At 46.9% G+C, this 26,299-nt stretch overlaps 1 protein-coding gene across 2 annotated transcripts; it reads right to left on the bottom strand.

Annotated features, from left to right (window-relative positions):
• Window positions 1-2,335: 2,335 nt before the first annotated feature.
• HAS3 (hyaluronan synthase 3) lies at window positions 2,336-24,610 on the bottom strand. Of its 2 annotated transcripts, none has more exons than XM_081275307.1 (4): window positions 24,535-24,610; window positions 7,517-8,152; window positions 4,087-4,188; window positions 2,336-3,284 (listed from the first exon to the last, which is right to left on the bottom strand). In XM_081275307.1, the coding sequence occupies exons 2-4, from the start codon at window positions 8,150-8,152 to the stop codon at window positions 2,361-2,363; spliced, it is 1,662 nt and encodes a 553-aa protein (XP_081131433.1). In that variant the 5' UTR covers window positions 24,535-24,610; the 3' UTR covers window positions 2,336-2,360. The 2 variants fall into 2 exon arrangements, with proteins under 2 accessions (XP_081131433.1, XP_081131432.1); XM_081275306.1 differs by lacking the exon at window positions 24,535-24,610 and adding an exon at window positions 11,590-12,109.
• Window positions 24,611-26,299: the final 1,689 nt, after the last annotated feature.

Below are 26,299 nucleotides of genomic sequence, written 5' to 3'. Positions count from 1 at the left end.
CCCTTCTAATCCCTTCCCAACTTTAAAGTTCCCTTATTTAAAAAGCAGGTAAAAATAAATATGTTTACAAATTATTGTGAAAATAATACAAAAGAAGATTACATTTCTCTCTGAGGAAAAAACAAAATGTGTTCAGTAATATAAAGGCTCTTCCCTTGCAAGAAATGGGGATAAAGCTGAAGACCCAGTTTGGTTTTGTTGCTGAAAAATGTACAAAATAACTTAGAAAAACCAGTCGAGGTCAAACGTTGTGAGCACGATACCTATACTTGTCTTCTTCTGGTCTGAGGAAAGGTGACCACAGTGCAAGGCAGAGCTGATGGTAGGACAGTCAGGAGTTTTCCATCCAGAGTCCATCATCCTGCATTAACCTTCAAGTAAAAGCTGAAGAAAAACAAGCCCTTAGTGAAGTCTGAGCTCTGCAGTTGGCTGACCGGATTTCCTCCATTGTAATGCTCAAAATAGTTTACTTCTTGGCCAGCAGAAGCACGGAAGAGCCTAGAACTGCCTTTGGCAAATGCCTGCTGCTTCCCAGTTATCAATCCTGGGCTTGACATTAACCAGCAGTTTTATTAGAAACTTGAGGTCTGTGTGATATAGCAACTCTTGGCTACACCTGGAAAACTCTTGAGCTCATGGAAGAAGGAGGAAAGCACCAGGGTTTGCCCATCTATAGTTCAGAGCGCACTTTGTTCCTTTGTACAAAAGCACCTGGGTACACTGGAGGATTGCCCCTTCAACTACTTTACCTTAGTGTTGGTTCTGAGAGGTTAGCTGGCTTCCCTGGAAAAGGGCATTCAGAAAGACAGCAAGTAGACAACCCTTAAGTCAAAGGCTTAGTCAATCCCAGGTTCAAACCCAAAAGCTGAACACAGTCTATTGCAAATCACTAGAAAATTGCTTCCCCTCACTCCCAAAGGCAGAGAAATAAAACAGTCCTGGGGCTGTGTGAGAGAAAGCAAGAACCTTAGTATATAGGACCCAATTCCATCTCCTAGTTTGCTTTCTGTTCAAAAGCAAGCAATGGCAGTAGTGACAGTCCATAACCTGGCTGCAAGATTTCCCTGGAGAAGCTGCTGAGGAAATGAACAGTCTCAAAGATGACCAGCTTGAATTCGAGGGTTCACTTTGACAACACTGAATAGCTTTCTGTTGGAGATGATTGTCGAGAACAGTAACTTGAAAGTCATCCATGCTCACAGGCTGTCAAGTAATTGATCCATTTCCAAGATGGTAGCTACTTTGATCAGAGGCTTCCGATATTCTTCCAGTATGTGCAGAAAGCAGTCATGCCTATTGCACAGGGTCCTATAAGAGCCCTAGGTGCCATCTTAAGAAACTTACCCATGATAATGAGGATGGAAGAGGTAACTCATTTCATACCCCCCAAAAAATGTGCCTTTGAAGAAAGTGAAGTAAGGAGGATGTAACATCTAGCCTTAGATCAGAGCTGAAACAGAGAGGAATTCAGGAGGGTACAGATTGAAATACCCAAAACCTCACTTCCTTTTGAACACATAAGGGTTTGATCTTCCTGGTAGTTGGCTAAAACATTTTTATCTGCCCAGCAGAGATCATAGCAAGGTTAAAGTCCATCTAGAAGTCTAAGCAGTTTTCCATGTGGAACACCTTCAGCCCAAGGCTTCCATATAATCCCATGGTCTTTAGCACCAACACACTCTTTTCCTCCTGGCAACATTTCCTTTTTAATAATGCACTTTTAAAAGCAGTTCAGTGCTGGCTTGGCTCATCCATGGGATGTGGAGATGTGGAATGGTTTATATCTCATAAAGCACCATTCCTGGACCCTGTTTTCTGATGCCCAAAGATCAAGCTTCTGGGCCTTGAATATCAGGCATATTCTTACTAGTTGAGGGTTGGGGAAGGAGGGGACACTAACTTGCCTGCCCTGATCTCTCAGTGGAAGTTCTCCCACCACTTCTGGTAATATATTAAGAAGGACTAAGAGGATCCCTTCCCATAGGCTGTTGTTCACTTACCCATCATAAGTTGCCACTCAATAGAACTTATTACTTGGTTTAGCACACTTCTGAATTCCCTGTGGATCCCAGGGGGGAGAAAATAAAATAATTCCCAGAGGCTGTTGCCTGTGTGCAGGAGGAAGCAGGTAGCCAGAAAACATGATCTCCCTTGAACCTGAAGAATCCGTGTCACCCTCCTCTGGGCAAAGCTGCCTAGGCCATATTATAGTCACCATTCTTTGCATTTCAGATTTGTCCTTCGAACCATTAAGAAGCTAAAACAGCACTCCCTCCTCCCTCCCACCCCATCTTTTATCTTTCATTCCCCTTCCCTCCCTGTACCCATTGCACTTTTCCCACTCTACTTGGGGGACTGTGTCACACCTCAGCAAAAGCCAAGCTATACTGCTCTGGCTTCTTCCCACATCGCCTGGCAATGATGGCCAGATAAAGCATTAGGAGGGCCACCCAGTAGCAGCCATACAGGATGGCCCCAGAGACAAGGAAGGCTAGCTCGGTCTCACTGAACAAGTCCTGGCAATAAGCTGTGTAGGCCAGCCCACCCAGAAGAACTGCTACCCAGATGGACACAGGGATGAGGCCAATGAAGTTCACTACAATGGTTTTTCGGCCAGAAGTGCCCCAGCCAGATTTGTTGATGGTAGCAATGGCAAAGATTTTGGCTGGCAGGAGGCTGGACATATAAAGTAGGGAGTAAAGAGACATGAAGATCATCTCTGCATTGCCCCGAAGGAAGCAGGCATAAGTAGCCTTAATAATTCCCACCAGCTGGACTGTCAGCAGGAAGAGAAGAATGTTCCAGATGCGGCCACGGTAGAAAAGCTGTATTACTGTAGCAATGAGGAAGAAGGGAAAGAAACCTGTGACCACTGATTCGTAGGTCATCCAGAGGTGGTGCTTATGGAACCACAGAGAATTGTAGAGCCACTCCCGGAAATAAGACTTGCTCCAGCGGGTCTGCTGGTTGAGCCACCGGAGGTACTTGGTGGGGGTCTCTGTGAGGCACTTGGAGCGTGCTGTATACTTAGTCCGGTAGCCAAGACTCAGGACTCGGTTGGTAAGGTGCCGGTCATCCCCAAAGCTGCATTTGCTGCCTAGGAACTTCTGATGGTACCAGTCCTCCAGGAATTGCTGGAGAAGGCTATTGCGGTACATGCCCAGTGGCCCACTGATACACTGCACACATCCAAAGTAGGACTGGCAGGCCCGCTCCACATTGAAGGCCATCCAGTACCGCACACTGCTTAGGAAGGAGATCCACGAGTCATATTTGTTGAGGATCTGTAAGGGAACAGATATGCTGGGCCTCCTCATCTAAGGACATGCGCCCCAGAGTAGTCATGTACCAGAGATCATGAAGCCTTTCTACCATGAGTTCTGTAGCCCATTTTTAAGATTTCTGGCCACCATTTCTAGTCCCATCAGACCTAAGAAACCCAAGGCTCAGAAGAGCAACCATACTCATCGACTCTCCCCAGCAACAACTCCACCTTCCCACTATGTCATCTGCATTGATTTTTCCAACTAAGCTGCTCTAGTAGTCAAAGCCACCTTCAGTGTCAGAAGAGATTATGTGGTGGTGACAGAAAAGAACTTGAGAAAGAAGCAAAACCCCACCCCAGCCACCTGTTCTGTGCCTTACATAGTTGAAAAGCTTCTGGAAAGACATGATATGTTGCCTGCAGTATCCTCTAGAAGATGATCAGCCTTTGAAGCTTACCAGAGCTCTTCAACTTAAGTTCCTTAAAAGCAAGGGCTTCTGAGGTCCTAACTTGGGAGCTATTTGCTATCCCATCAGCCCAAAAGGAAATACCCTCTGGGATCTGTGACTTCAAAATCCTTCCTGCAGCATGGGCTCTCCATAACTGTTTGGTAATTTCCCCTCTTTACATTGAAAAAGAGCAGGAAAGGAATTGGGTAGCAAGTTAGGTGAGCCCTTTGTTACCAGTGAAAACTGCCAGAAGGGAACCTCCCCCCAGATACTAGCAAGTAAAAAACACCCATTTTCCAGGTATATCCTGTTGGATTAGGAAACAGAAAGAGTCTAGATTCCTACCCCTAGAAATTCCTGGTTACTTCTTACCTGGACATCTCCACCAACTCCCCCTACTTGGGGATCTTCCTCCAGGACTCGAAGCATCTCAACGGTACAGGCTGGGTCCAGCACAGTGTCAGAGTCACACACCTACAAGGGAGTACACAGACCATTTTGACTTCAGGCCTACACACATACCCTCCCCCTTTCACAAGGCTGCTCACTGCCTGAGGGATATGACCCCCTTCCACATGATTTACTTACAGCAGAAAGATCTAGACCATAAAAGGGGAGAGAAGAAAAACAAAGGAAATTAAGGAAAAGGTGAGTTCACATACCAGGCTTGATAGCCTCTGAGCTGAAGAGAGAAACCCACAGTAGACTGGTCTGGGAAGGGGAAAATGCTTACCACTGGGTAAGCTTTTGCCCTTCCAGATCCAGAATCCACAGAACTGGTCTCAAAATATTTCTATGGGGTCCTTAGGCAGAAATGGGGAACAAGCCACTGAAGTCAGACAACAGGCACAGTGGGCTAGATCAGGGACAGCAGACATTCCTCAGAACACTGAGAAGTAGCTCCTGTCAGAGGCTACTGCTGAAGTGATCTCATAGGGTAGTTGTTATCAGTGTCTTTATTTCAGCCTCTGGCTTCTTGGACAATCTAAAGCCCCAGGGTGAGGATCGGTCCACCTACCCATAAGTCCCTCCATGAAACCACAAAATGGCCCCAGACATTCTGTGCTCCCTCATCACAAACTCCATTGGCCAAGGCCGATTGGGACACAGTATGACCAAAGAATGCTCGTTTGGGATTTACTCAGTGGTTGTGGAAGCCAACAATTGCTGCCTCGAATCAGGCCCTGGCTCTCCTTTTGTCAGAAGGCTCATGGCCCAGCAGGGTCCTACTATTAATTGAACTTAGGCTCTGAACACTTACCCTGATGGCTGACTTCTTATGTTTTCTAAAAAGACACTGAATTGGTACAAGAGTCTAGATAAATCATTAAGCAGGGGAATTGGTTTATGGACTCCTAATTGAGCTCTATGGTCACAGTTCTCAGAGTAGAATATCCACAAGTGAAACAACCCTATTCCACAGCCTAAAATCCTTTCATTGAAGATACTTATATATGTAAAGTCCTGGGTTCACTCCCCAGCACCAAAAAACTTAAAAAAGGTTCCCATCAGCCTTCAGGAAGACAGCTGCCTCTGACACCTCAAACTTTCCCAGTTTTCTCTTGTGTCAAAAGAGAAGGTGGCCACAGGCAAATAACAGTAGAAGCTAAGGAGGAACCAGGCACAGTCCCATCAGTGCCAGGCTAGGTTCCTCATATGTGCTCCTTCCCACCTCCTTACCAGACACATCCTTACATCCTGGTCCCCAGAATGGTCCCCAGAAGGTCCCAGCTAGCCTTTTGCCAGAATCAGAGCCTCTCCAGCCTACAGGACAAGCTACCCAGTGCTGCTGGTCTCATTGCTACTTCCTGTCCTCACCCTAACCGATTCTCCATGCTGCTCCACCTCTAGCTGAGCAGGAAAGGAAGAGTCCTGAGCCACCTGGCTTTCCCCACTGGCAGGGGCAAGGTTCTCTCCCACAGAGAGAAAGACACACACCCTCAATAGGGCTGTTGGAGGGCAGGCTGAAATCCATCAAGCTTCACTGGCTCTAGCCCAGGGCTGCCTTAGGCAGTGGCCCCAGGGCCATAAAGAAAAAGGCATGTCTCAGGTGTGGGCCTGTTTGCAGATCCACCAGAGTGCACAGATGACTGGGAAAGGGAACCATGTGGCAGAGCAGCTTTTTTTTTTTGGGGGGGGGGGGGGAGTCCTGTAATTCAAGGGAGTGAATGACCAGCTAGTATGGTTTGAGCATATGTCAGGGCTCAGGGCTTTTTCTAAGCTTTTGAGTTCCCAGGAAGTTTTCACAAAAGTCCCCCAATCCCAGGTGAACTGCAGAATCAAACAGCATTCTAGACTCACATCCTCCCTTCATGGCTGGGAAGGTCCTTGGGTCTAGGAAGACGAAAGAGACAAAGGTATCAACTCTCACACAAGGACATACCCTTCAAAAAAATTGTGCCGAACAAATTGTGCACACTAGTTCTAGGTAGGTACATGAATAGAAAACGTAAATAGTATCAGAGACTTCACCATGCTGTCATCAAGACTGAACAGCACACAGATGGCTGCTAGAATAGCTACTATAGCTACTATTCTTTTATGCACTTATGAAACTATGGGCAAAACTCTACAGCAGATGCAGAGAAGGGCAGAAACAGGCACAGGTAGTGTGAATGCTACGAAAAATTCTGGACCAGAACATGGGGTTCTGGGATTTTAGTTTCTGCATGGGACTGAATATATGAGTTTTTTTTTTTAAATATTTATCTTTTAGTTGTAGGTGGACACAATATCTTTATTTTATTTTTATGTGGTGCTGAGGATCGAACCCAGTACCTCAGGCATGCTAGGTGAGTGCTCTACCTCTGAGCCACAACCCAAGCCTGAATATATGAGTTTTAATCTTCTCAATTCTCTCTAGGTTGTGTTATTTGAAAATTGAAGCTCTGTCAACCTCGTCAACCTAATAAAATTTCCAGGCTAGTGTCAGAGACACACTTTGACCAGAAGCTGGGCAGGGTTTGCTCAGGGTTCCAGCCCTGTTAATGGTGCTAAGAAATGAAGTGCTAGATGTCTCACATCCTGAGTCCCTTCACTCCTGCCTCACAGACATGGATTTGACAGTTGGAAGAGTGGGACTTTGGGGCTGGGGATGTGGCTCAAGCGGTAGCATGCCTGGCATGCATGCGGCCCGGGTTCAATCCTCAGCACCACATACCAACAAAGATGTTGTGTCCGCCAAGAACTAAAATAAATAAATAAATTCTCTCTCCCCCCCCCCTTTCCTCTCTCTTAAAAAAAAAAAAAAAAAAAAAAGAGTGGGACGTTGGACTCATAACAAGCCATATTTTTTTTTTTGCTCTTCTCACCCCTATATTGCCAGTGGCCAAAAAGAGAGTATTGCTGAGGACTGAGAGCAGACCTAAGATAGCTGCCTGACTCTGCACCTAACTAGCAGTGTGACATTAATTTACTTTCTATGCTTCTGTTTCACCTTCTATGAACAGAGTTAATAATAGTACTAACCACTAGGAGTATTATGAGGATTAAAATAGCTGATGTGTCTAAAGTGCCCACAGCAGTGCCCACTGTAAGGTAAATTCTGTTGTAACAGTTTTCTGCTCTTATTATTGGAATATCAACTCAAATATCTGACCAAAGTCAAGGAGAGGCAGAACCAAGCTTCTAATCCAGACCTGTCTGACCCCAGGAGAGCTTCAGAACCTTTATGCCCTGTTCAGTTCAAAGGAGGGATATGCACACACATTGGACCTAAATTAGATCTAAAACTCCGAAAGGAGAGCATGCCCCATTGGCCCAATATGTGTCCATCAACACAGTCCTAGGGATTCATCCTTACCTGGATATAGTCCACGGAGTCACCAAGGGCCTTAAAGGCTGTGTACATGACCTCACGCTTGCCTCCCCACTTCTGCATGATGCATGAGAAGGTGCTGGCCCGTACCACTGCCCGCACTCGCTCCATGCCCTCCTGCAGGCTGGCCTCAGTCTCGCCCTCACCGGCCTCATGGAAGTTGCTGCGCCATACAAAGAAGCCGGCTTGTTCAGCGCCACCCAGCACCTCATGGAAGATGTCCAGCATGTAAGCATCCTCCTGGCGATTGCCATCCACCACCATGACCACCTTGAGGTCAGGAAAGGCAATACGCTGGGCTGAACGTAGGCACTTGCGCAAGTAGTCGGGGTCCTCCTGGTAGGCTGCAATGCAGAGCGCCACTGAACGCCGCTGCTGGCAGGACAACTTTATTGGCCGCCCTGCCCTGCGCATGCGCCGATGCTCCAGGAAGGCAAACAGGCTCTGGATGAGCAGGTGCAGGCCCAGGATGGCGCCGTACAGGCCAAAGGACAGGTAGTGCTTTTCTGTGTGGATGAACTGGTAGCCTGTCACATAGGCTGCCAGGATGCCACCCAGCACCGCCAGGGCAAACAGGCTGGTGCCCACCACACGTAGGGCTGTCGTCAGCTTCACCGGCATCTGGCAGAAGGTAGGAGATATAGGGTCAGGCAGGACAGTATTTCTAAACAATAGGAGGGTAGGCATTCTCGGAGTCTGGCTCCAAAAAAGGGAAATGGGCTGCTAATAAAACCATAATTACCACTTACTGAGCATGGCTAAGACCCAGAAGCTAGACTAGTAGGTTCAAATCCCAGCTCTGCTATCTATGTGACCTGTGAGTTATTTCATTGATGAAGGGTGGGCTGCAGTACTAATCTCATAGGATCTTCAAGGGGTGAATGGGTGACATGTGTAAAGAAAGCAGACAAACCAGTTGGGCATGGTGGCCAAGCTTGTAATCCCAGCAGCTCTTGAGGCTGAGGCAGGAGGATTGTGAGTTCAAAGCCAGCCTCAGCAGCTTTGTGAGGTCCTAAGAAACTTAGCTGGAGTTTGTCTCAAAATCAAATATTAAAAAGGGCTGTGGATGTGGCTCAGTGCCCCTGGGTTCAATTCCTGGTTACCACACCACCACCAAAAAGCAGACAAACCAAAGGCCAGCGTTTTGTGACACCCCCACAGATGGCAGAATGGGATCTGCTTGATCCAAAGTCTTCTTTTTTTATAATTTTTTTTAGTTGTAGATGGATACAATATCTTTATTTTATTTATTTTTAAGTGGTGCTGAGGATTGAACCGAGTGCCTCACATTTGCTAGGCAAGTGCTCTACCACTGAGCCACACCCCCAGCTTCCAAGGTCTTAATAGGTAAGCTTAAGTAGGGTGAGCCTGAGGCACTCCTGAGCATAAGGGAATAGCTCTGCAGACAGTGTGGTAGAGGAGTGGAAGAGTGGCAGCCAGTGGCTTATGAGCTACAACCCCTGGAGAGGGTGAGTGACTGCATTCTAGGAGACTGTTCATTGGTAAAGCACAGCACAATGCCCTTGAAGAAAGTGGGGGAGGAAAAGATGAGGTGAAACTGCAGGAAACAAAAAGAGGTGGGGGGTGGATGCAAACAGCTTCCCTTTCTCATGGCAAAATCAGTAAGAGAAACTTCCCAGTGTTCTGCTCTCTCACCTTTTTCTCATTTACTTGAGAGGCAGGAAAGAAAGGAAAAGCCACAGGGAAAGCAAACAAGGGAAAGAAGAGGAAATGAGAGCTGGGGTGTGGGCAGCCCTCCTGGAAGCCCAGCACTGAGGAGTGCCAGAGGGATCCGCAGCCACCACTGCAGCAGCCTGAGAGAGGTGGCTGCTGGAGAGCCCCATCCGCTTGGTCCTAGTGCCCTGGTGGAATCTCCTTGTTCGTCCCTTAGCCTGGCCACTTCTGGAGATGATGCCAGGATGCTGAGTTTCTATTTGCAGCCAAATCAGGGCTCCTAGCATCTACCCTGTGGTAACTTGGCTTGAGACAAGCTCTACTACCTCGTGGCTGCCTGAGCTGTGCCTAGGTTCTCTAAGACTTGGTCTCCCCCCACCCTCAATGGGGTTTCTAATGGTTTCTTGCTTCATAGGTCTCAGGAAAATAATTTCCCTGAAAATGGAAACACGTCAGCCCTACAGTGCTGCCCAGTAGTAAGGCTGATTGTGGCTTCCTCTGGAGCCCAGTGGGGGACAGCAGCATGAAGAAGAGGTGGGAAGGACAGGCTGACAAGGACTGCTTCCTGCCCTCCATTCTGACCTAGGCCTTCTCCCCATGTCCTCTTACCACCTGCCCCTTCTAGAGAATCCATTTCCACCCTGGGAATCCAGACAAAGATGTCTCATTTTCAAGCTTGTTCCAACTCTAGGACTCGCTGAAACGGAGCCCTCCATCCCAACACAAAAACACCTTCCTGCCAGGGGACACACCTTACATAGGAGGAGTGAGGAACAAGCAGTCACGGCCTAAATCAGCCAGAGACTCAGACACTAGAGCCTTCCAGCAGCTTGGATCAAAAAGCTGTTGGCAGACTCGCCTCTCCGGGAAGCTCGGCCTCTCTGCCCCGCCAGGCCGGCAGTGTGCTTCCTCTGCAGGACTCCTAGTCCTCCCAGTCCTTCTTTCCTGCACACGCCCGAGGCCCAGAGCTCCCTGGGCCCCCTGGCCCCCACCCATCACCCAGGAGCGACCCCGCCCCCCCGTGTCCCCTTCTGGAGCTTACAAGATGAGGGGGCGCTGCGGGCCTCACGGCCAGTCTAAGCTCTGGGAAGGGGCAGGAGGTGCCGGGCCCAACCCAGCAACCTGCCAGGCCCTGGCGCCCCGCCTCGGCGCAGTGACGGAGGCTATGCCCACCAGGTCAATGCGACCGCGAAGGCACTCGCCAAGCTTCTCACCCGGCTGGGCTTCGCGTACTGGCGAAAGCGGTGCCGGCCACACCCACGTGCCGGTTTCCCACGACCCAGCCGGGAAGGAACGGAAAACCCAAGGAATCACAATCGGACTAGACCCTGCTCATCTTCCCAGGGCTCCAGCTACCTTGGCAAAAGTGTGTCTGCAGACAAAGGCGGCATCCCCGGTGTCGCCAGTCCCTTATTTCCCCGGGCAGGACCCCTCCCCCACAGGAATTAGAGGCACTACCTCTGTACCCTCCTCTCGGAGGACCCAAGAAGGTCCTGCTGCCGAATTCCCTATGTGCAATCAGGCTCTGGTGCGGTCTCTGGTTGAGGTCCCCTGCCCTTGCAGTCACCCCAAGCCGGCGGAGGCGAGGTGATCCTACAGCCTGGATCGCCAACCTCCACCCCACCCCCATACCCTTCGCTCAGAAAGGGTTCACGGGAGCCGGTCCCAAACTGGCTAACGCGCACTCGGTTTCAAGGGCACGAGGTTGGGGCTTTCCCCCAAACCGGTCCCGCCGACTACTGAAGGAAAACCCTCCAGCCAAAGGCACTCGCTTCCCTACCTCTCTACCCCCCGAAAAAACTTTGAGGGACTGCCTGGTCTGCAGCGTCTCTCCCGCTGACAGGTGCGCCCTGCTGCGGGGCCCTCATGCAGCGGAATGGAAACTTGTGCGCGAGATGGGGGCTCCTTGCCTTGCGCCTGGGCGCCCTCAGGTCCCTCTGAGCCGGCAAAGGAAAGGAAGCTCAGTCTGGCGGACGTGCAGCCGTGGCCCGGCTGACCCGCAGGAACCAGAGCTCTGGGAATTGGTGTTCCCACAGGTGTGAAGACCCTGGCGGGCGTGGATGGGGGAGGGGTACTCCAACCAGCCTCGTGCCCCGCACGGTCGTCCGCCTCCTAATTCATTCACAAACCAGGAGCCGCAAGGGAAGAAGGGAGGAGCGGCTGGAGGAGGAGAAGCTGGAGGAAGAAAGGGAGGAGGGGTCAGTGGGGAAGTGGCTGCAGGAATCGCCGCCGAGAAGCCTGGAGCTGTCACGGCCCCAGCTGGCCACCCAGCTGTGGACACGGTCCCCTGGGGCTCGGCAGAAGGTATCCCCAGAGCCGGGTTCCCAGGGCCCTAAGCGCAGCCCCGCGCGGCCCGCCCTCCGAGGTGGCCGGCCCGCGCTCACCGTGCCGCCGGCTGCCCGCGCTCTGGTGCTCAGCAGGCCCGCGGCGGCTCCATGCCCCTCCTCCGGCTCCTATCGTCGCCGCGCCTCCCTCCACGGTGCGCCGCTGCCGCCGCCGCGCGCTCCGACTGAGGAGTGCCGGCCCTGCCAAGCCGCCTTAAGTACCGAGCTCGTCCTCGCCGGGAGAGGCGCCCTCCTCCGGCCCTGGGGCCGCGAAAGTTGACAAGAGTGGGAGGGTTCCCCAAGGGCACCCCGTTCCCGGCTGGGTCGAATGGAATCCACAGGCCTGCGTTTGGAGGCTTGTGGGGTCTCGCGTGGACATAGATCCTCTGGCGCGCAGATACGCACAGCCTCAGCGCGCTCTTGGAAACTGGTTTCCTCAACGTGGCCGAAGGCAGAGCTGCTCCGCTATTGCCTCGGGGCCAGCTGCCCAGGGTAGGAGGTCATTGTGCCCAATTTTGAACCTGAAGCGTCGCTAACTTTCAAGATAACCCATAGGGACCTCCAGAATTCTTACTCTCCGTCCCCGCCTCCAAGCCCTTCTTTCTAGGTCTTGAAAACCTACTCACTCTTCAAAGCTGGGGAGCAGAACGAATCACCCCTACCCCGGACTTTTACACGCCAAGGGGCTGTTCGTTAAAATCAAAGCAGCGGAACCTTCCTGATGGAAGAGAATAGTTATCAAATATAAAAAGGTTGGTCAAAGAAGGCGTTAACTATTGTTACCAGCTTAGCTTTGAATCCCACAGTGGGGCGCTGATGACATTAAGGCTGTTTGCAAAAGCTGCAAATGGTTTAGCAGGAAGCTTGCAGGTTCCGGTGTCTTAAAGCCAAAACAATTCCTCCTCCCCTTTTTTACACCTTTATTTCGGACATTCATGACCTCCTAAATTCCCAATTGACCTCAATGCCAGCTGGGGCTAGACTTGAGATGAAAGGGAGGGTATAGGGGAAAGGAGGGCATTAGCTGAGGAAAGAAATTTAGAACCAGCTGAAGACCCTGAGCTTTTACATCTCAGGAAAAACTTGAAGGACATAAAAACAATGTATTTGCATATCCTCCAAACACAACTGCGATACTTTCCATCACTTTCCTAACTACAAAAACTTTATAGCAACATGAGCTGCAGTTTATAAGCTGCTCCTCCCAGAAGTCTTAGTGCAGGGGCTTATCTGTCCACCCTCACTCTGGGCTATAGAGCTGAGCATCACAGGCAAAGCCCCCAGGACCTTGACCCACTCCCATTCTGCAGTAGGAAATCAAACCATTTCACATTGCTTGGGAGATGATCACTAAAAAGTTATTTATGGGTTAAGCAGGTACATTAAAAAAAACTACCCTATATACATCTATAACTACACAATAGGTGGGATTCTTCATCATGTACAAACAGGAAAATGAGAAATTATACTCCGTTCATGTAATGATGTATCATAGTGCATTCTACTGTCATGTATAACTAATTAAAACAAATTTAATTCTAGGCACAGTGGCTCACACCTGTAATTCCAGCAGCTCTGGAGGCTGAAGCAGGAGGATCATGAGTTCAAAGCCAGCCTCAGCAAAAGTTCCATATCCCACCACTTACAAATGTGAATTCAGATGTTGTTCAATTGGCTTTTTACACTGGTTCCAGAGGCCAAGCCTCCCTACTTGACTCAATAGAAGATTCATACTGTACTTGCATAGTCGTTTAACTAAATTGCTGAAGGCCTGCTCTGAGCAGAGAAGGGTGCTTCGGTACCCAGAGTTCTCAGGCTAGTTCCTGCCACCTAGAAGGTTATTCATCTTGAAGACAAAGTTGAAAACAGAAAAACAGTCACTATACAAGGTCTAAATATTGGTAAGAGGATCCAACTGGAAAAAGTTGAGAATTTCAGGTAAGAAATCTCTGTGAGATGCAATGGGCTGCGCAGAGTTCTGTGAAAAACTGGGGAAGCTGTTAAGGACATTCTTGAACTGGGAACACCTTTAATCCCAGCTACTCAAGAGGCTGAGGCAAGAAGGAGTTTTGCAAGTGTGAGGCCAGTTTAGGTAATTTAGCAAGACACTGTCTCAAAATTTAAAAATAAATAAAAAACACTGGTAAAGAGAGTGCCCAAGTTCAATCCCTAGTACCAAAACAACCAAACAAACAAACATTCTAGATAGGAAGACTAGTTTATATACAAGAACAGATACAGGAATGGGCAAGGTGCATTTTTGTTTGTTTTTGGTACTGGACATTGAACCGAGGGGCACTTTATCACTGAGCCACATTCCAGCCCCTTTTATTTTTTTGAGACAAGGTCTTGCTAAGTTGCTCATGGGTCTTACACTAATTTGCTGAGGCTGACCTCAAATTTGTGATCCTCCTGCCTCAGCCAACTGAGTCACTGGGATTACAGGTGTGTACCACCACACCCAGCTGGCAAGGTGTATTTGAAGGACAGCAGAGCCTGGATGAAACAAGAAATTTAAACCAAAGACTTCCAACTGTGGCAAATAATGACTTCTTGCTGCTCTGAGGAAGAGGATACTAGGATAGATTGTGGGCACAGTGACCAAACAAGGAGTTTGGATTTTATTGGGTAGGTTATGACTGAGCAAAGTAATGATAGGTCACAAGTGCTGTATGGGGCAGGCTGGGCCAATAATATTTTGGGGGTGAGGACTAGATACATAGGAAATTAAGAGGCAGATAAGCCAACCGGGGGCTGAGAAAGGGCTTTGATGAGCCTTGTGGGTGTTGCCTTTAGGAGGTGATGATGAGGGCTGGCTGTGTCGACCACTGTGTGTGTACAACGAAAGGTACGCAGAAGAAGAGTCAAGAGGAAAGTTTATGCAGCATGGAGAGCTGAAGGGGACTTTCTCAAAGCTGTGGAGGGTCTGAGATAACTGCAGCTCTACAAACAAATATTTCACCTTTCAACTAATTTTCAAATCCAAACTCACGACTCAAATACCTTGCACTAGGAGTCGGCCATTCCAGCTCTTTGTGTCACACAGGTGCTTGAAGTTTGTAACATTGCCAGTAACCAGATACTCCCTCAAGCCTTCGGTTCCACTCTGCTGGCCTCCTAGTAAGGGACTTGTGGGAGGGAGGGAGGGAGGAGGGATTGTGGTTCCTTGGACTCCCCTCACCCTCTGACCTCAGTGCTCCTCCCTGGCATTCAGCCCACAATTTGTAGCAAAGCAAAACTGAATGAGAGCTAGCAGCCAAGCCACCCAGGCTTCCACAATCCCTCCAGGTTTCATCCTGATCACCATAAAAACTTTTAAAGCTAATGAAGATAGGTTTAAAATGGCTTCCAAAGTGATATGAGTAACTAGGGAGGCTAAGGCAGGAGGATCCTTTGAGCCCAGGAGTTCAGAGCCAGCTTGGGCAATATAGAGAGAGCCTGATTCAAAAAAACACACACAAAAAAAATCCCACATACATAACATGGCTTCCATATAGTAGCAGTTTGTTCCCTCCACTGACTAAGGGCTTTCTCTGCAACAGTAGTTAATACATAATTCAAAGAGCCTTGACTACAGCAAAGCAGTTTTGACGAACAAAGTTTTACTTTCATTACTTTCTCCTCTTACTGACAAGTACTCTGCAATCTGTACCCATTTCTAGGTGCTTTATTTGAAGAAGCAATCTTGAGGACTTATCTGTGCTACAGTTATAGTGGTTAGATTTTAACTTCAGCTCCTCTGTCCTTTGATGAGAGAATCTTTATCATTTCAAATCAAGGGGAGGTGGAAGTGGAGTGGTCAGCCCCTACTAAGGGGCCAGGCTCTTTGATCTGCCCTGAAGGTCAAGAGTAGAAGGCACACTAGATTGATAACCAAATATCAAACCAGACCTGGGGCTGGGAATGGTGGTACACTGCTAGGAGCCACAAGCAAATATACGATGTATGGCACCTTTGGTTGTAAAGTGACGCCAGCTAGCCACTGAGATATGATTATGTTAAGATTTACATTCATATGGAAATTGGACTCCCACTGTTCACCTTGGCCTGCTACCGGACTCATGTTACGGGACTCATGGAGAGTTCCCATTGGTTGGGGAAGGATAGTAGGAGGGAATTCCGGGGGAGGTCCGGGGGACCCCCCGGTTCCGGGAGGCGCACGGTTCCCGTAGAGGCCCGCATGGGAGGACCGGGTTTGGCTTGCCGGCGCCTAGAGAGTATCGGCGGCTTTTTCAAAATAAAGTTTTGTTCCTGCTTGAGTGGCTCGTGATTCTGTGCCCAGCCAAAACTGCGGCAGTACACCCCTGTAATTCCATCAATTCCAGAGGCTGAGGTAAGAGGAGCGCAAGTTTGAGGCCAGCCTCGGCAATTTAGCAAGGCCCTAAGCAACTTAGATCTGTCTCAAAATAAAAAGGGCTGGGGATGTAGCTCCAAACAAAAAACAAACTTAGGGTGCTTTTCTTGGAATTCTAAACAGGAAAAAACTCTCAGCCATCTTCCCCTTCTCTTCTTCCCTAGGTAAATGTGGGAAAAAAATCCAGAAGGCAATTGTCAACCACAATGTACCTTCCTGATGAAATACTTTGGAGTTACTAAAAATTATGCTCATGAAGAAAATATAAGAATATGCCAAAACACTATGATGTATAGCTAAGTAATATACAGGATGCAAAATTGTTGATATCAATGAACAAAATTGTTGTATATTAACAGTTGTATATACATTTCTGTTGTTTTCTTTAAAATACTGTGAATTAGAACTGAAAACAGATCTCAGTGGTAGAGCACTTTCCTAGTGTGCATGAGGGTCCTGGGTTTGATCCCCAGTATTGAAAAAAAAATCTCATGAATTAAAAGGCAGAAGAGAAGTTCTCCCCAAATATTAAGGTTTAGGCCTGGTGCAATGGTGTATATCTGTCATCTCAGCAACTCCAGAGGCTAAAGGAGGAGGATTGCAAGTTCAAGTCCAGTCTTGGCGATTTATGAATACCCTGTCTCAAAATAAAGTTTTGTTTTGTTTTTTTAAGGCTGGAATACAGCTAGATGGTAGGGCACTTGCCTAGAATGTTCAAGGCCCTAGGTTCAATCTCAGTGTTCCCCCCACCCACATACACACATACACAAGATCAGGCTTAATATTATATTATTAAGTTGTTGGGATATTTCTTTTCTTTTTGGTATGGAGAATTGAACCCCAGGGTGCTTTACCACTGAGTTACAACTCCAGTCCTTTTTATTTTTTATTTTGAGACAGGGCCTCAATCATTGCTAAGGCTGACCTCAAAACTTGTGACCTAGCCTCAGTCTCCCAAGTCACTGGGATTACAGGTGTGCACCACCCTACCTGGCATATTATTAGGTTTGATAGTATATTAAGATCTGGTAGCTGGACAATTGTTTTTTTTTTTTCTTTTTAGCTTTTTTCTTGTATTCTCTGAATTTTCCATTAATAAGCATATATTTGTAATAATAAGGTATTTTAAACAGTCCAAATCTGAGTTTACAAAATTTCCTTCCGAGCTGGGGTTGGGTGGGATGCAACCTACATGATATATGGTTTTGTGTGAAAAACGTTGGCAACCTCAATCTGTGACAAAAGCAGTGAATGAAGTTGGGAGGATCAGGACATGAGATGGTGGTTGTCTTCATTGATATCCCTCACACTGATCCTTTAAGAGAATTTAGTAGGGGAAAGGGCACACACAGAGCTCTGCCAGCTCCTCCAGCACCTTTGGATGGATTATAAAAAGGCACATGGCTTGGCTGGCATACCCCTGCTGCCTGCAGCCCCCCACTGCCCTCCTCATTCAGGACCACCATGATTCTTTTTTTTTTTTTTTTTTTAAGAGAGAGTGAGAGAGGAGAGAGAGAGAGAGAATTTTTAATATTTATTTTTTAGTTCTCGGCGGACACAACATCTTTGTTGGTATGTGGTGCTGAGGATCGAACCCGGGCTGCACGCATGCCAGACGAGCGCGCTACCGCCTGAGCCACGTTCCCAGCCCCACCATGATTCTTGGTAAGGGAGAAGGGGCATGTTAAATAGAGGATTGATGAATACTCTAAAAGGATAATTTCCCTAAAGAAAGTATTTCCAAGAATGATGATGTCAGAGGTAGTGGCCTCCAGCCCAAGGAAGTCCCAAAGAGCCTCTTTCCTCTGAGTGTTGTAAACCTACCCCATGCAAGTACCCATGTGCCTTTCCACACCCACACAAGCACATAATTCACTATGATGACAAGTACACATATGCACACTCAGTTACCCAAGTGCACACACATTTCCCCCAGACTTTGGAGGAACACAATTCTTTTTTTTTTTTAAAGATAGAGTGAGAGAGAGAGAGAGAGAGAGAGAGAGAGAGAGAGAGAGAGAGAATTTTTTAATATTTATTTTTTAGTTTTTGGCAGACACAACATCTTTGTTTGTACGTGGCGCTGAGGATCGAACCCGGGCCGCACGCATGCCAGGCGAGCGCGCTACTGCTTGAGCCACATCCCCAGCCCCGGAGGAACACAATTCTAATCTACAGCCCAAGTTTCCAGATCAGTAGAAGGGGAACAAATCTCTTAAACTAATGTTCCAATTTCATTTGCCTCCTGTTATAAAAGACATCAGTCATAAATTTTTTGGTATTAGAGATTGAACCCAGTTGCACTTTAACATTGAGTTACATCCCCAGCCCTTTTTATTTTTTATTTTGAGGTAAAGTCTTGCTAAGTTGTTTAGGGCTTTAATACATTGCTGAGACTGGCTTTGAACTTTTGATCCTCCTGTCTGAGCAACCCAAGTTGATGGGATTATAGGCCCATACCACCACACCAGCTCATATCAACCACAGTTTTTGTTTGTTTGTTTGTTTGTTTGTTTGTTGGTACTGGGGATTGAACCCAGTGGTGCTCAACCACGGAGCCATATTCCCAGTCCTTTTTAGTTTTTATTTTTGAGACAAGATCTCACTAAATTGATTAGGGTCTTGCTAAATTGCTGAAGCTGGCTTTGAACTTGCAATCCTCCTGCCTCAACCTCCCAAGCTGCTGGGTGTGCACCACCATGCTGCGCCCCAACCACAGTTCTTAAATGTGCTGGTACTTTTGCTTTTTGTCATCTTCTTTTTTCTTTTTTGGTTCCAAGGATTGAACCAAGGGACAATTAACAACTTAACAACTGAGGCACTGTATTGGATCCCCAGCACCACACAAAAAAACTAAACAAACAAAATAAAGGTATTGTGTCCATCTACAACTTAAAAGGGGGGGGTGCTGGGATTGTGGCTCAGTGATAGAGCTTTTGCCTAGCATGCATGAGGTACTGGGTTTGATACCCAGCACCACAAAAAAACTAAATAAACAACTTAACAACTGAGCTATATCCCCAGGCCTTCAGAACTTTTAATTTTAAAGCAAATGTTTTTCTGGTACCAGGGTTTGAACCCCAGGGGTACTTAACCACTGAGCCACATCCCCAGCCCTTTTTAATATTTTATTTAGAGGCAGGTTCTTGCTGAGTTGCTTAAGGCCTCACTAAGTTGCTGAGGCTAGCTTTGAACTTGCAATTCTCCTGCTTCTGTCTCCCAAATTGCAGGGATTACAGGCTTGTGCCATAGTGCACAGCTCTGTTTTCTTTCTTGATTAAAGACATCATTCATTACTAAGCTGGACTCTCCTTAAAAGCATTTTTTTTTTTTTTCAGTGCTGAGGACTAGACCTGGGCATGGAACATGCTAGGAAAGTGGTCCTACTTCTGAACTAAAGCCCCAGACCCATATAAACATCAAAGAAGAACTAAGAATAGGGACAGACCCCATTGGCTTATGTGTGTTGTAAACCTACCCCATGCAAGTACCCACGTGCCTTTCCACACCCACACAAGCACATAATTCACTATGATGACAAGTACACATATGCACACTCAGTCACCCCAACATGTGTTCTATTTTTAGCAGATTTGGGGGAGCTAGGATAACACACATAAGCCAATGCAGTGATTCTCAGTCTAGGTAATGGTGGCATTAGACTTTTAAAACCTGGGAAGCTTTTTAAAAAACATCAAATGCAGGTGGGGTTGTAGCTCAGCAGTAGAGCGCTCACCTAGCATGTTCGAGGCATTGGGTTCAATCCTTAGCACCACATATAAATAAATAAAAAGATATTGTGTTCAACTACAACTAAAAAGTAAATATTAAAAAACAAAACAAAACAAACAAACAAACAAACAAACACCAAATGCCTAGAACCCCTCTGGATCAATTTGCTTGGATTGCTGGGGGTGGGCCCCAGGCTTGAATATTTCACATTTCCCCAGGCAATTCTATTATGCATCCAGTGTTAAGAATACATCCCCAGGGTTTTCCTTATCTGAGATTTGCAAGTACATTTCTGGCACAGACAGGCCAGCAGAGAGCCGCTAGTCAGGTGGTGAGACCTAGAGCGTGGAAGAAGAGTTTCTACCTATTTTTCTCTGGCACTGCTGCTCCTAGTGTAGGCACCTGTTTGAATTAACTGACTTTAAGAATTTAACACTGGAGGCTGGGGTTGTAGCTCAGGGGTGGAGCACTCGCCTAGCCCGTGCAGGGTGCTGGGTTCTATCCTCAGCACCACATAAAAATAAATAAATAAAATAAAAATATTGTGTCTAACTATAATTTTTTTTAAAAAAAGAATTTCATACTGTAGCCGAGCTCAGTGACACATGCCTATAATCCCAGCAGTTTGAGAGGCTGAGACAGGAGGATCGCCAGTTCAAAGCCAGCCTCAGCAAAAGCGAGATACTAAGCAACTCAATGAGACCCTGTCTCTAAATAAAATACAAAATAGGGCTGGGGATGTGGCTCAGTGGTTGAGTACCCCTGGGTTCAATGCCCCATACCGCCCCTCCACCACAAAAAAAGAATTTAACGCTGAACAAATGAGCTATCAAGCCAGAAGAAAGAAAGTAAAAGGAGAAAGGATGTGGATTTGAACTGGAAATTAGGAATGAAAGCCAGGGAGAAACACAGAGGAGAGCAGGACCAGATGGGCAAGGTCAGTCCCCAGCTCAACAACCTTTTCATTGGCAAAGGTGCTGCCTACTGTCTTCTAGGAGAACCAGTGTGTGTGAGTGTGTGTGTGTGTGTGTGTGTGTCCCTGCCAGCCCTTGGCAAGGGGAGGACAGTTGCCAAAACACCTTGGATTAGCTTTTGTCATCTAAATCACAAACTTCTATACTTTGGTGATCATTCCACCACCCAAAATGGGGAAAGTCTCTAGAGGCTCATAGGGGACCTGAGCAGCTTTATTCTGGGGAACGGAATCCCTGAGAAGACTTTCCTGTGACCTATATGACTGATGCTAGAGCCTCGTTTTTTGAAATCTCTGAATAGTTCCCTTCTGTGGGTTCACCCCACCCAGCTCCTGAAAAAATCGCCATTCCCTCTCCTAGTGAAGAAGCCTACTTTCAGTCTGGCTTTGCTCTAGGATTCATACAGTAGCCATGTGTTTTGAAGTTTTGAAAGTGGTATGTGGTCAAATAAAGGTTGGGTGGGGGGTTTGTTCTAGAGACTACGGAAGTACAGAGTAGGTGGCTTTGTTCTCCCTAGCACTGGGTGCTACCTGTGCTGCACTGTTCCAAGCTGGCTCCAGCTTTTATGGCAGACAGTGAAGATGAAATCTTACATCATTTAACAAACCTCTTAGAGGCCCAGCTGCTTTCCTAGTCTCCCATGGAGAAGTACTCCTATGCTTCATGGCTGCTCTGCAAACTTCCCTCTTCTGAAATAACTCCCACCAGCCCCCACAGTAGCTCAGGATCCAGCACAATGGTTCATATCATGATCTAGAGAATGAAGGAAGAAGTTTCTCTACTCAGCTGAACTCATGCCTCACCTCTTTGGATCTTACTTTTCCCTTCTCCAAAAGGAGGGTCGTTCATCTAGCATATTTTTTTTTTTTTTGCTCTAAAGAAATTGTATGAGAAGGGAGCTATTAATGTATATATGATTTGAGCCTCTTCCAATGGATAACAGTTAAAATGATGCATTGTGAGGCTGTGAATTTAGCTCTGTGGTGGAGGACTTGCCTAGCACGTGCAAGACCCTGGGTTGGATGCTTAGCACCAAAAGAAAAACAAAAGGAGAAAAATAAAAAGTAAAGAAAAATAATTCATTGTAATTCTGAAAATAAAATCTAAGAACTAAAGCCCTGCTTCAGGAGATGAAAGGGCTAAAACAACGACCTTCAGAAAGGACTTTTCTGGGCTTCTGTTGGAGGTTCCTGGGGAAACTTGCAACATTCTCTAAATTGCACACTTGAGAGAGACATGGCTCTCTGTCTCTCCTGTTTTCAGGAAGTCCGTTTTAGATCTCTGTCATTTTGACCACCCCATGGAAGAAGAAAAAAGTCACCAAAGTAAAGGAGCAGGTGGTCTGGAGAACTATAATAAACCTGGTTTCTGGCTTCTGGGCAAACTATAAGGTCAAATACAAGATGTATTTGACTCAGTGTCTGATGTAAGAACACTATTTTTTTAAAAGATTTTTTAAAAGATGGACACAATATTTTTATTTATTTTTATGTGGTGCTGAGGATTGAACCCAGTGCTTCACATATGCGAGGCAAGCACTCTACCGCTGAGCTATAACCCCAGCCCCTAAGAACACTATTTTGAGGGAATTGGGGGTTAACATACCTTGACATAGGTGGTCCATGTAAACAAGCAGATTACTGCTTTCTTTATTCTCACTTCCACTAAGAACAGATGTTTGCAAATTGGAAACAGAGTATCTATTGGGTAGTAGCAAAGCCCAGTGGTTAAAAGCACAGCTTTTGGAGTCAGACTGCTTGGGTCCAAGTACTAGTTTGGCTACTTCTTACTAGCTATGTAATCCAGGGCAAGTAATTAGATCTTTGCGTGCCTCAGTTTTCCCATCTGTGAAACGATAATACCCATCTTGAAGGCCCATCCATGAGGACTAAGAGGGCTAATACGTGTTGAGTGCACTGAAGTGCATACTAAGTTCTCTACAGGGGTAACTACAATCAGGATTACTACATACAAGGATGAGGAGCCACAACCACTGTTCTTCCTGGGGTTTAAAAGATAAATACAATACTCTGAGGGGCCATCAGACCTTATATCCTTGAAAATTTAGGAAATATGGTCACTCTGCTGGGAACACTCCAAACCCCACCAAAAGGCATACCCTACACACTCACAACAGAGTATTAGTTCTGGTAAAAAGCCCTTTTTAATAGACCTATGGAGTTTTAGGATTTCTCCCTGGGTGCGTACTTGTAAGCCAAAGCTGGGACAGACTGCTGCTGATAAATGTACTTGTAAAACATGCTAGTGTGCCCATGTTGGTGGTTTGGGTACACAGAACACTCCAGTTTCTGGAAATTTCCTGATTCTGAATTATTTGGAGAATGTGTCAATACTTTGTTTTGGAGACTGAGCTCACATTTCTGTGTGTGTGTGTGTGTGTGTGTGTGTGTGTGTGTGTGTGTTTGCCCAACTAGGGTTTGAACCCAGGGCCTAACACATGCTAGGCATGCACTCTATCACTGAGCTACATCCCCAGTGCATTTTGTGGGTATTAAAGCAATGTCAGCTGAGGCTGGGGGGGGGGGAATGTAGATCAGCACAGACATTTTGGGGGATGTTTTGGTACTAATATTTAAAATGTTCAGGTCTGTTTGATCCAATATTCCAACCTCCTAGGCCTTATTGCATAGAAACACTTACCTATGCAAAATTATGTTCAAGAATCATTGGAAATTAGAAACAACTGACCATCCATAGACAAATAATTAACCAAGTTGCAGTTCACCCAAACAATGGAAGACATGCCACCACTGTAAAAGAAGGGATCTGTAAGTACTGAGGAGTATTTCCAAGATAGATGACTAAAATATATATACATATATTTACACATATACATATAAGTGTCATTATTTATAATGGCAAAATATGGTAACTTATAAAGATCTGCAGGGATCATGCCACCAGTCTGTTAGTGGTAATCCTGGGGTAAGAGTGGAGATGAAATTGAGGGAATTTCTTTTCTTTTCTTTCTTTCTTTCTTTCTTTTTTTTTTTTTTTTTTTTGATACTATGAAATGAACCCAGGGATGCTTTGCCATTGAGCTACATTCTCAGATCTTTTTATTTTTTATCTTGAGGCAGGGTCTGCTTAAGTTGCTTAAGGTCTCACTAAGTTGCTGAGGCTGGTCTTGAACTTGAGGTCCTCCTGCATCAACCTCCCGAGTTACTGGAATTACAGGCATGCATTACCTTGCCTGGCTAAGACTCAGGCAACTTGGTGCCAAATCCCACCAAAAGGGGAAAACAATAATTTGCTTCTCTGTTCAACAAGATGGTTGTGAGCATCAGATAAGCTCTGGATAGGAAATGAATTTCCAAACTAAGGGAAACACAGACTAACTGATATTGCTAACTTTGTATTCCTGGGGGGCCAGGGAGGTTCACCAGGGGAAGGAGCACAAAAGCTGAGGCCTCAGGCAGCACAAACCTACTAAGTCACTATGAAGAACTGTGGGAGAGACAGGGATGATCTTTCCAATACCAAGTGAGCAAAGCCCCTCCCAGGGCCTGTATGAGGGTCTGCATTCCCTCTTCCCTTGCCAGCACATGTGCGCAGTACAGCCCTGAGCTGACCAGCAAAGAGGCAGCAGCGATTACTGTAAGAACCCCAAATTCCCAACCCCCAAGTGGAGATTCAATTCCAAGCAGAGTGGCGCATGAAGCCAGGGGTGCTCTGTATTTCAGGCAGCAGCTGCATGTGACTGCAGCAGGACTGAGGCTGCAGACAGATCTGCTGTTGGAGAAGCTCTTGGAGGTTAAGGTTTTTGTTGGCGGGAGGGGGCTAGAGTTACAGATTTGGGAAGGAGACCATGGTCAGAGAAGAATGGCCAGCTTTCACAGCCCACCCTGGCACTCAGCTGCTGTTTCTTATTCTCCCCAGCTGAGAGTTTGGATTTCTGTAAAAATCCAAACTGCAGAAGCCTACCTGGTTTTGTACAGGTCAGATGGATCATCCCCAACTTATTCCTATGAATTGATCAACTCTCCCAGGTGGCAGCCATCCTTCACTGCGGCAAACTGCTAGCGAGTCACAGGCAGGTGGTAGGTGATGCTTCATACAGTCACCCTCTCAGACAGAGAATGGGAGGGGGGTGGACCAAAGTAGATCCACACACTTGCTTTCCTCTTTCTTTTTGCTGCCAAAGAAGAGGAACTGTGACAACACAGAGCAACTGAAGCCAAGCTGGGGCTGTAGGGGGGTGAAGAGGGATGGGGCTGGCTGCTTTTGATTGAAGGAAGAAAAGAGTGGCTATGTGTAGTAATATGTATTTTCTATTTAAAAATTTTTTTTGTAGTTGTAGATGGACAGAATACCTTTTTTTATTTGTTTATTTTTGTGTGGTGCTGAGGATCGAACCCAGTGCCTCACGCATGCTAGGCAAGTGCTCTACTGCTGAGCTACAGCCCCAGCCCCAGCCTTGTAGTTTCTATTTTTTTTTTTTAATAGCACTCATAACCTTGGCTTGAAAGCACTTTCCAAAAACAAGCTTAAGGGATTTCAGGTAGAAAAGGTCTGCACCTGTCCCCTTGCTCAGAGTCATCACCTTCCTTACCTCCTTGTCTCTTCTGCTCTCCTCACCTTGAGTTGAGGCTCTTCCCCCAACCCTCACCTCCGGGCCCTTTACCTGGAATTCCTGTCCCCAGCTGTCTCTGGGGGTGCTCCTTCCCACCTTTACTCACTTATCAACTTCTCATCAAGGCCATCTGAGGATGACTTCCTATGATCTCAGCTCCCCTCTTCTCTGACTCCCTGCTTCCCATCTGCCTTCCTGAGGGCAGATGGCCTTACTGTATAGCATTTCTCACACCATTCAACCTCCTACCCATTTCACTGATCCTATTTGTTGTCTGTCTCCTTCTACTGCAGTAGCTGCAAGCTTCCTGAGGGTGAGGATTTGTCTGTTTTGGTCACTGCTGTGCTCTCGGTGTGTGGTGCAGCATCTGGCATATAATAGATCATCAACAGGTTGCTGTTGTTGTGATTTGCTTCCCCTGACCCTAGTCCTTGGCACCTTGGCTTTATATGTGGATGGGTGAGCAGAGCCATAGTAAAGTAAAGGAATAAGAGAGAGATGAACATATGCAGCAGAGGAAAGACAGGAGGATATCAGGAAATGTGGAAAACTGTGTGGAGGTATGATAAGGAGCAAAGCAAGACTGCTGATTAAATAACTAAGGACTTGTAGAAGGGCAAATTTATCCAAGAAAAAGAAAAACAACACAGAGAAGGGAAGATTTCCAGAATGTTCAGAAAGGCTAACCTGAACAAGCAGGCAATTCCTGGGCAGAAGCCTGGGGCTTGGCTAAGGCACTGCTTTAGGCCCATGCATGTCTCTTGTCACAGTGCATTCAGTTGTAGGTCAAGGGTATGGACAGGGGGTGAGGAATGAGGAGGAAGAGACCAGGAAGGGAAAGACGGGATAGGAAGAGAGACAGGTCAAGCAAAAGACCAAGTGGGTGCTACAGGGGAGTGCAAGTGTCTAGCCACTGGATAAGGGAGGGGATGAAGGTGATGTCCAGGAGAAACTCAATGGTAGATGTGGAGAGAGGGCACCAGGAAGAAAGCAGCTTCTGAGGGAGAAGAGATGAGGGGAAGCAGGTGGAAAGACACGCCTCACAGGCTCCACTGTGCAGGGAAATTTCTTGCCATGTGTCCTGGGCCCTTGCAGTTCTATGCCTTTTAAAATTCA

This window comes from Spermophilus citellus (genome assembly GCF_964194105.1).
Source record: "Spermophilus citellus genome assembly, chromosome: 18".
Classification (NCBI taxonomy): domain Eukaryota; kingdom Metazoa; phylum Chordata; class Mammalia; order Rodentia; family Sciuridae; genus Spermophilus; species Spermophilus citellus.
Note: the sequence above shows the minus strand (reverse complement) of the source record. Positions and strands in the feature narration are given on the sequence as shown.

What these genes read in the sequence shown, in the direction of transcription:
- HAS3 (XM_081275307.1), bottom strand. Translation starts at nt 8,152, where the DNA reads ATGCCGGTGAAGCTGACGACAGCCCTACGTGTGGTGGGCACCAGCCTG. An exon ending in ACTCCGTGGACTATATCCAG is followed by an intron (nt 4,189 to 7,516) that starts GTAAGGATGAAT and finishes ACTCCCTTGTAG; the next exon opens with GTGTGTGACTCTGACACTGT. An exon ending in GAGTTGGTGGAGATGTCCAG is followed by an intron (nt 3,285 to 4,086) that starts GTAAGAAGTAAC and finishes GTTCCCTTACAG; the next exon opens with ATCCTCAACAAATATGACTC.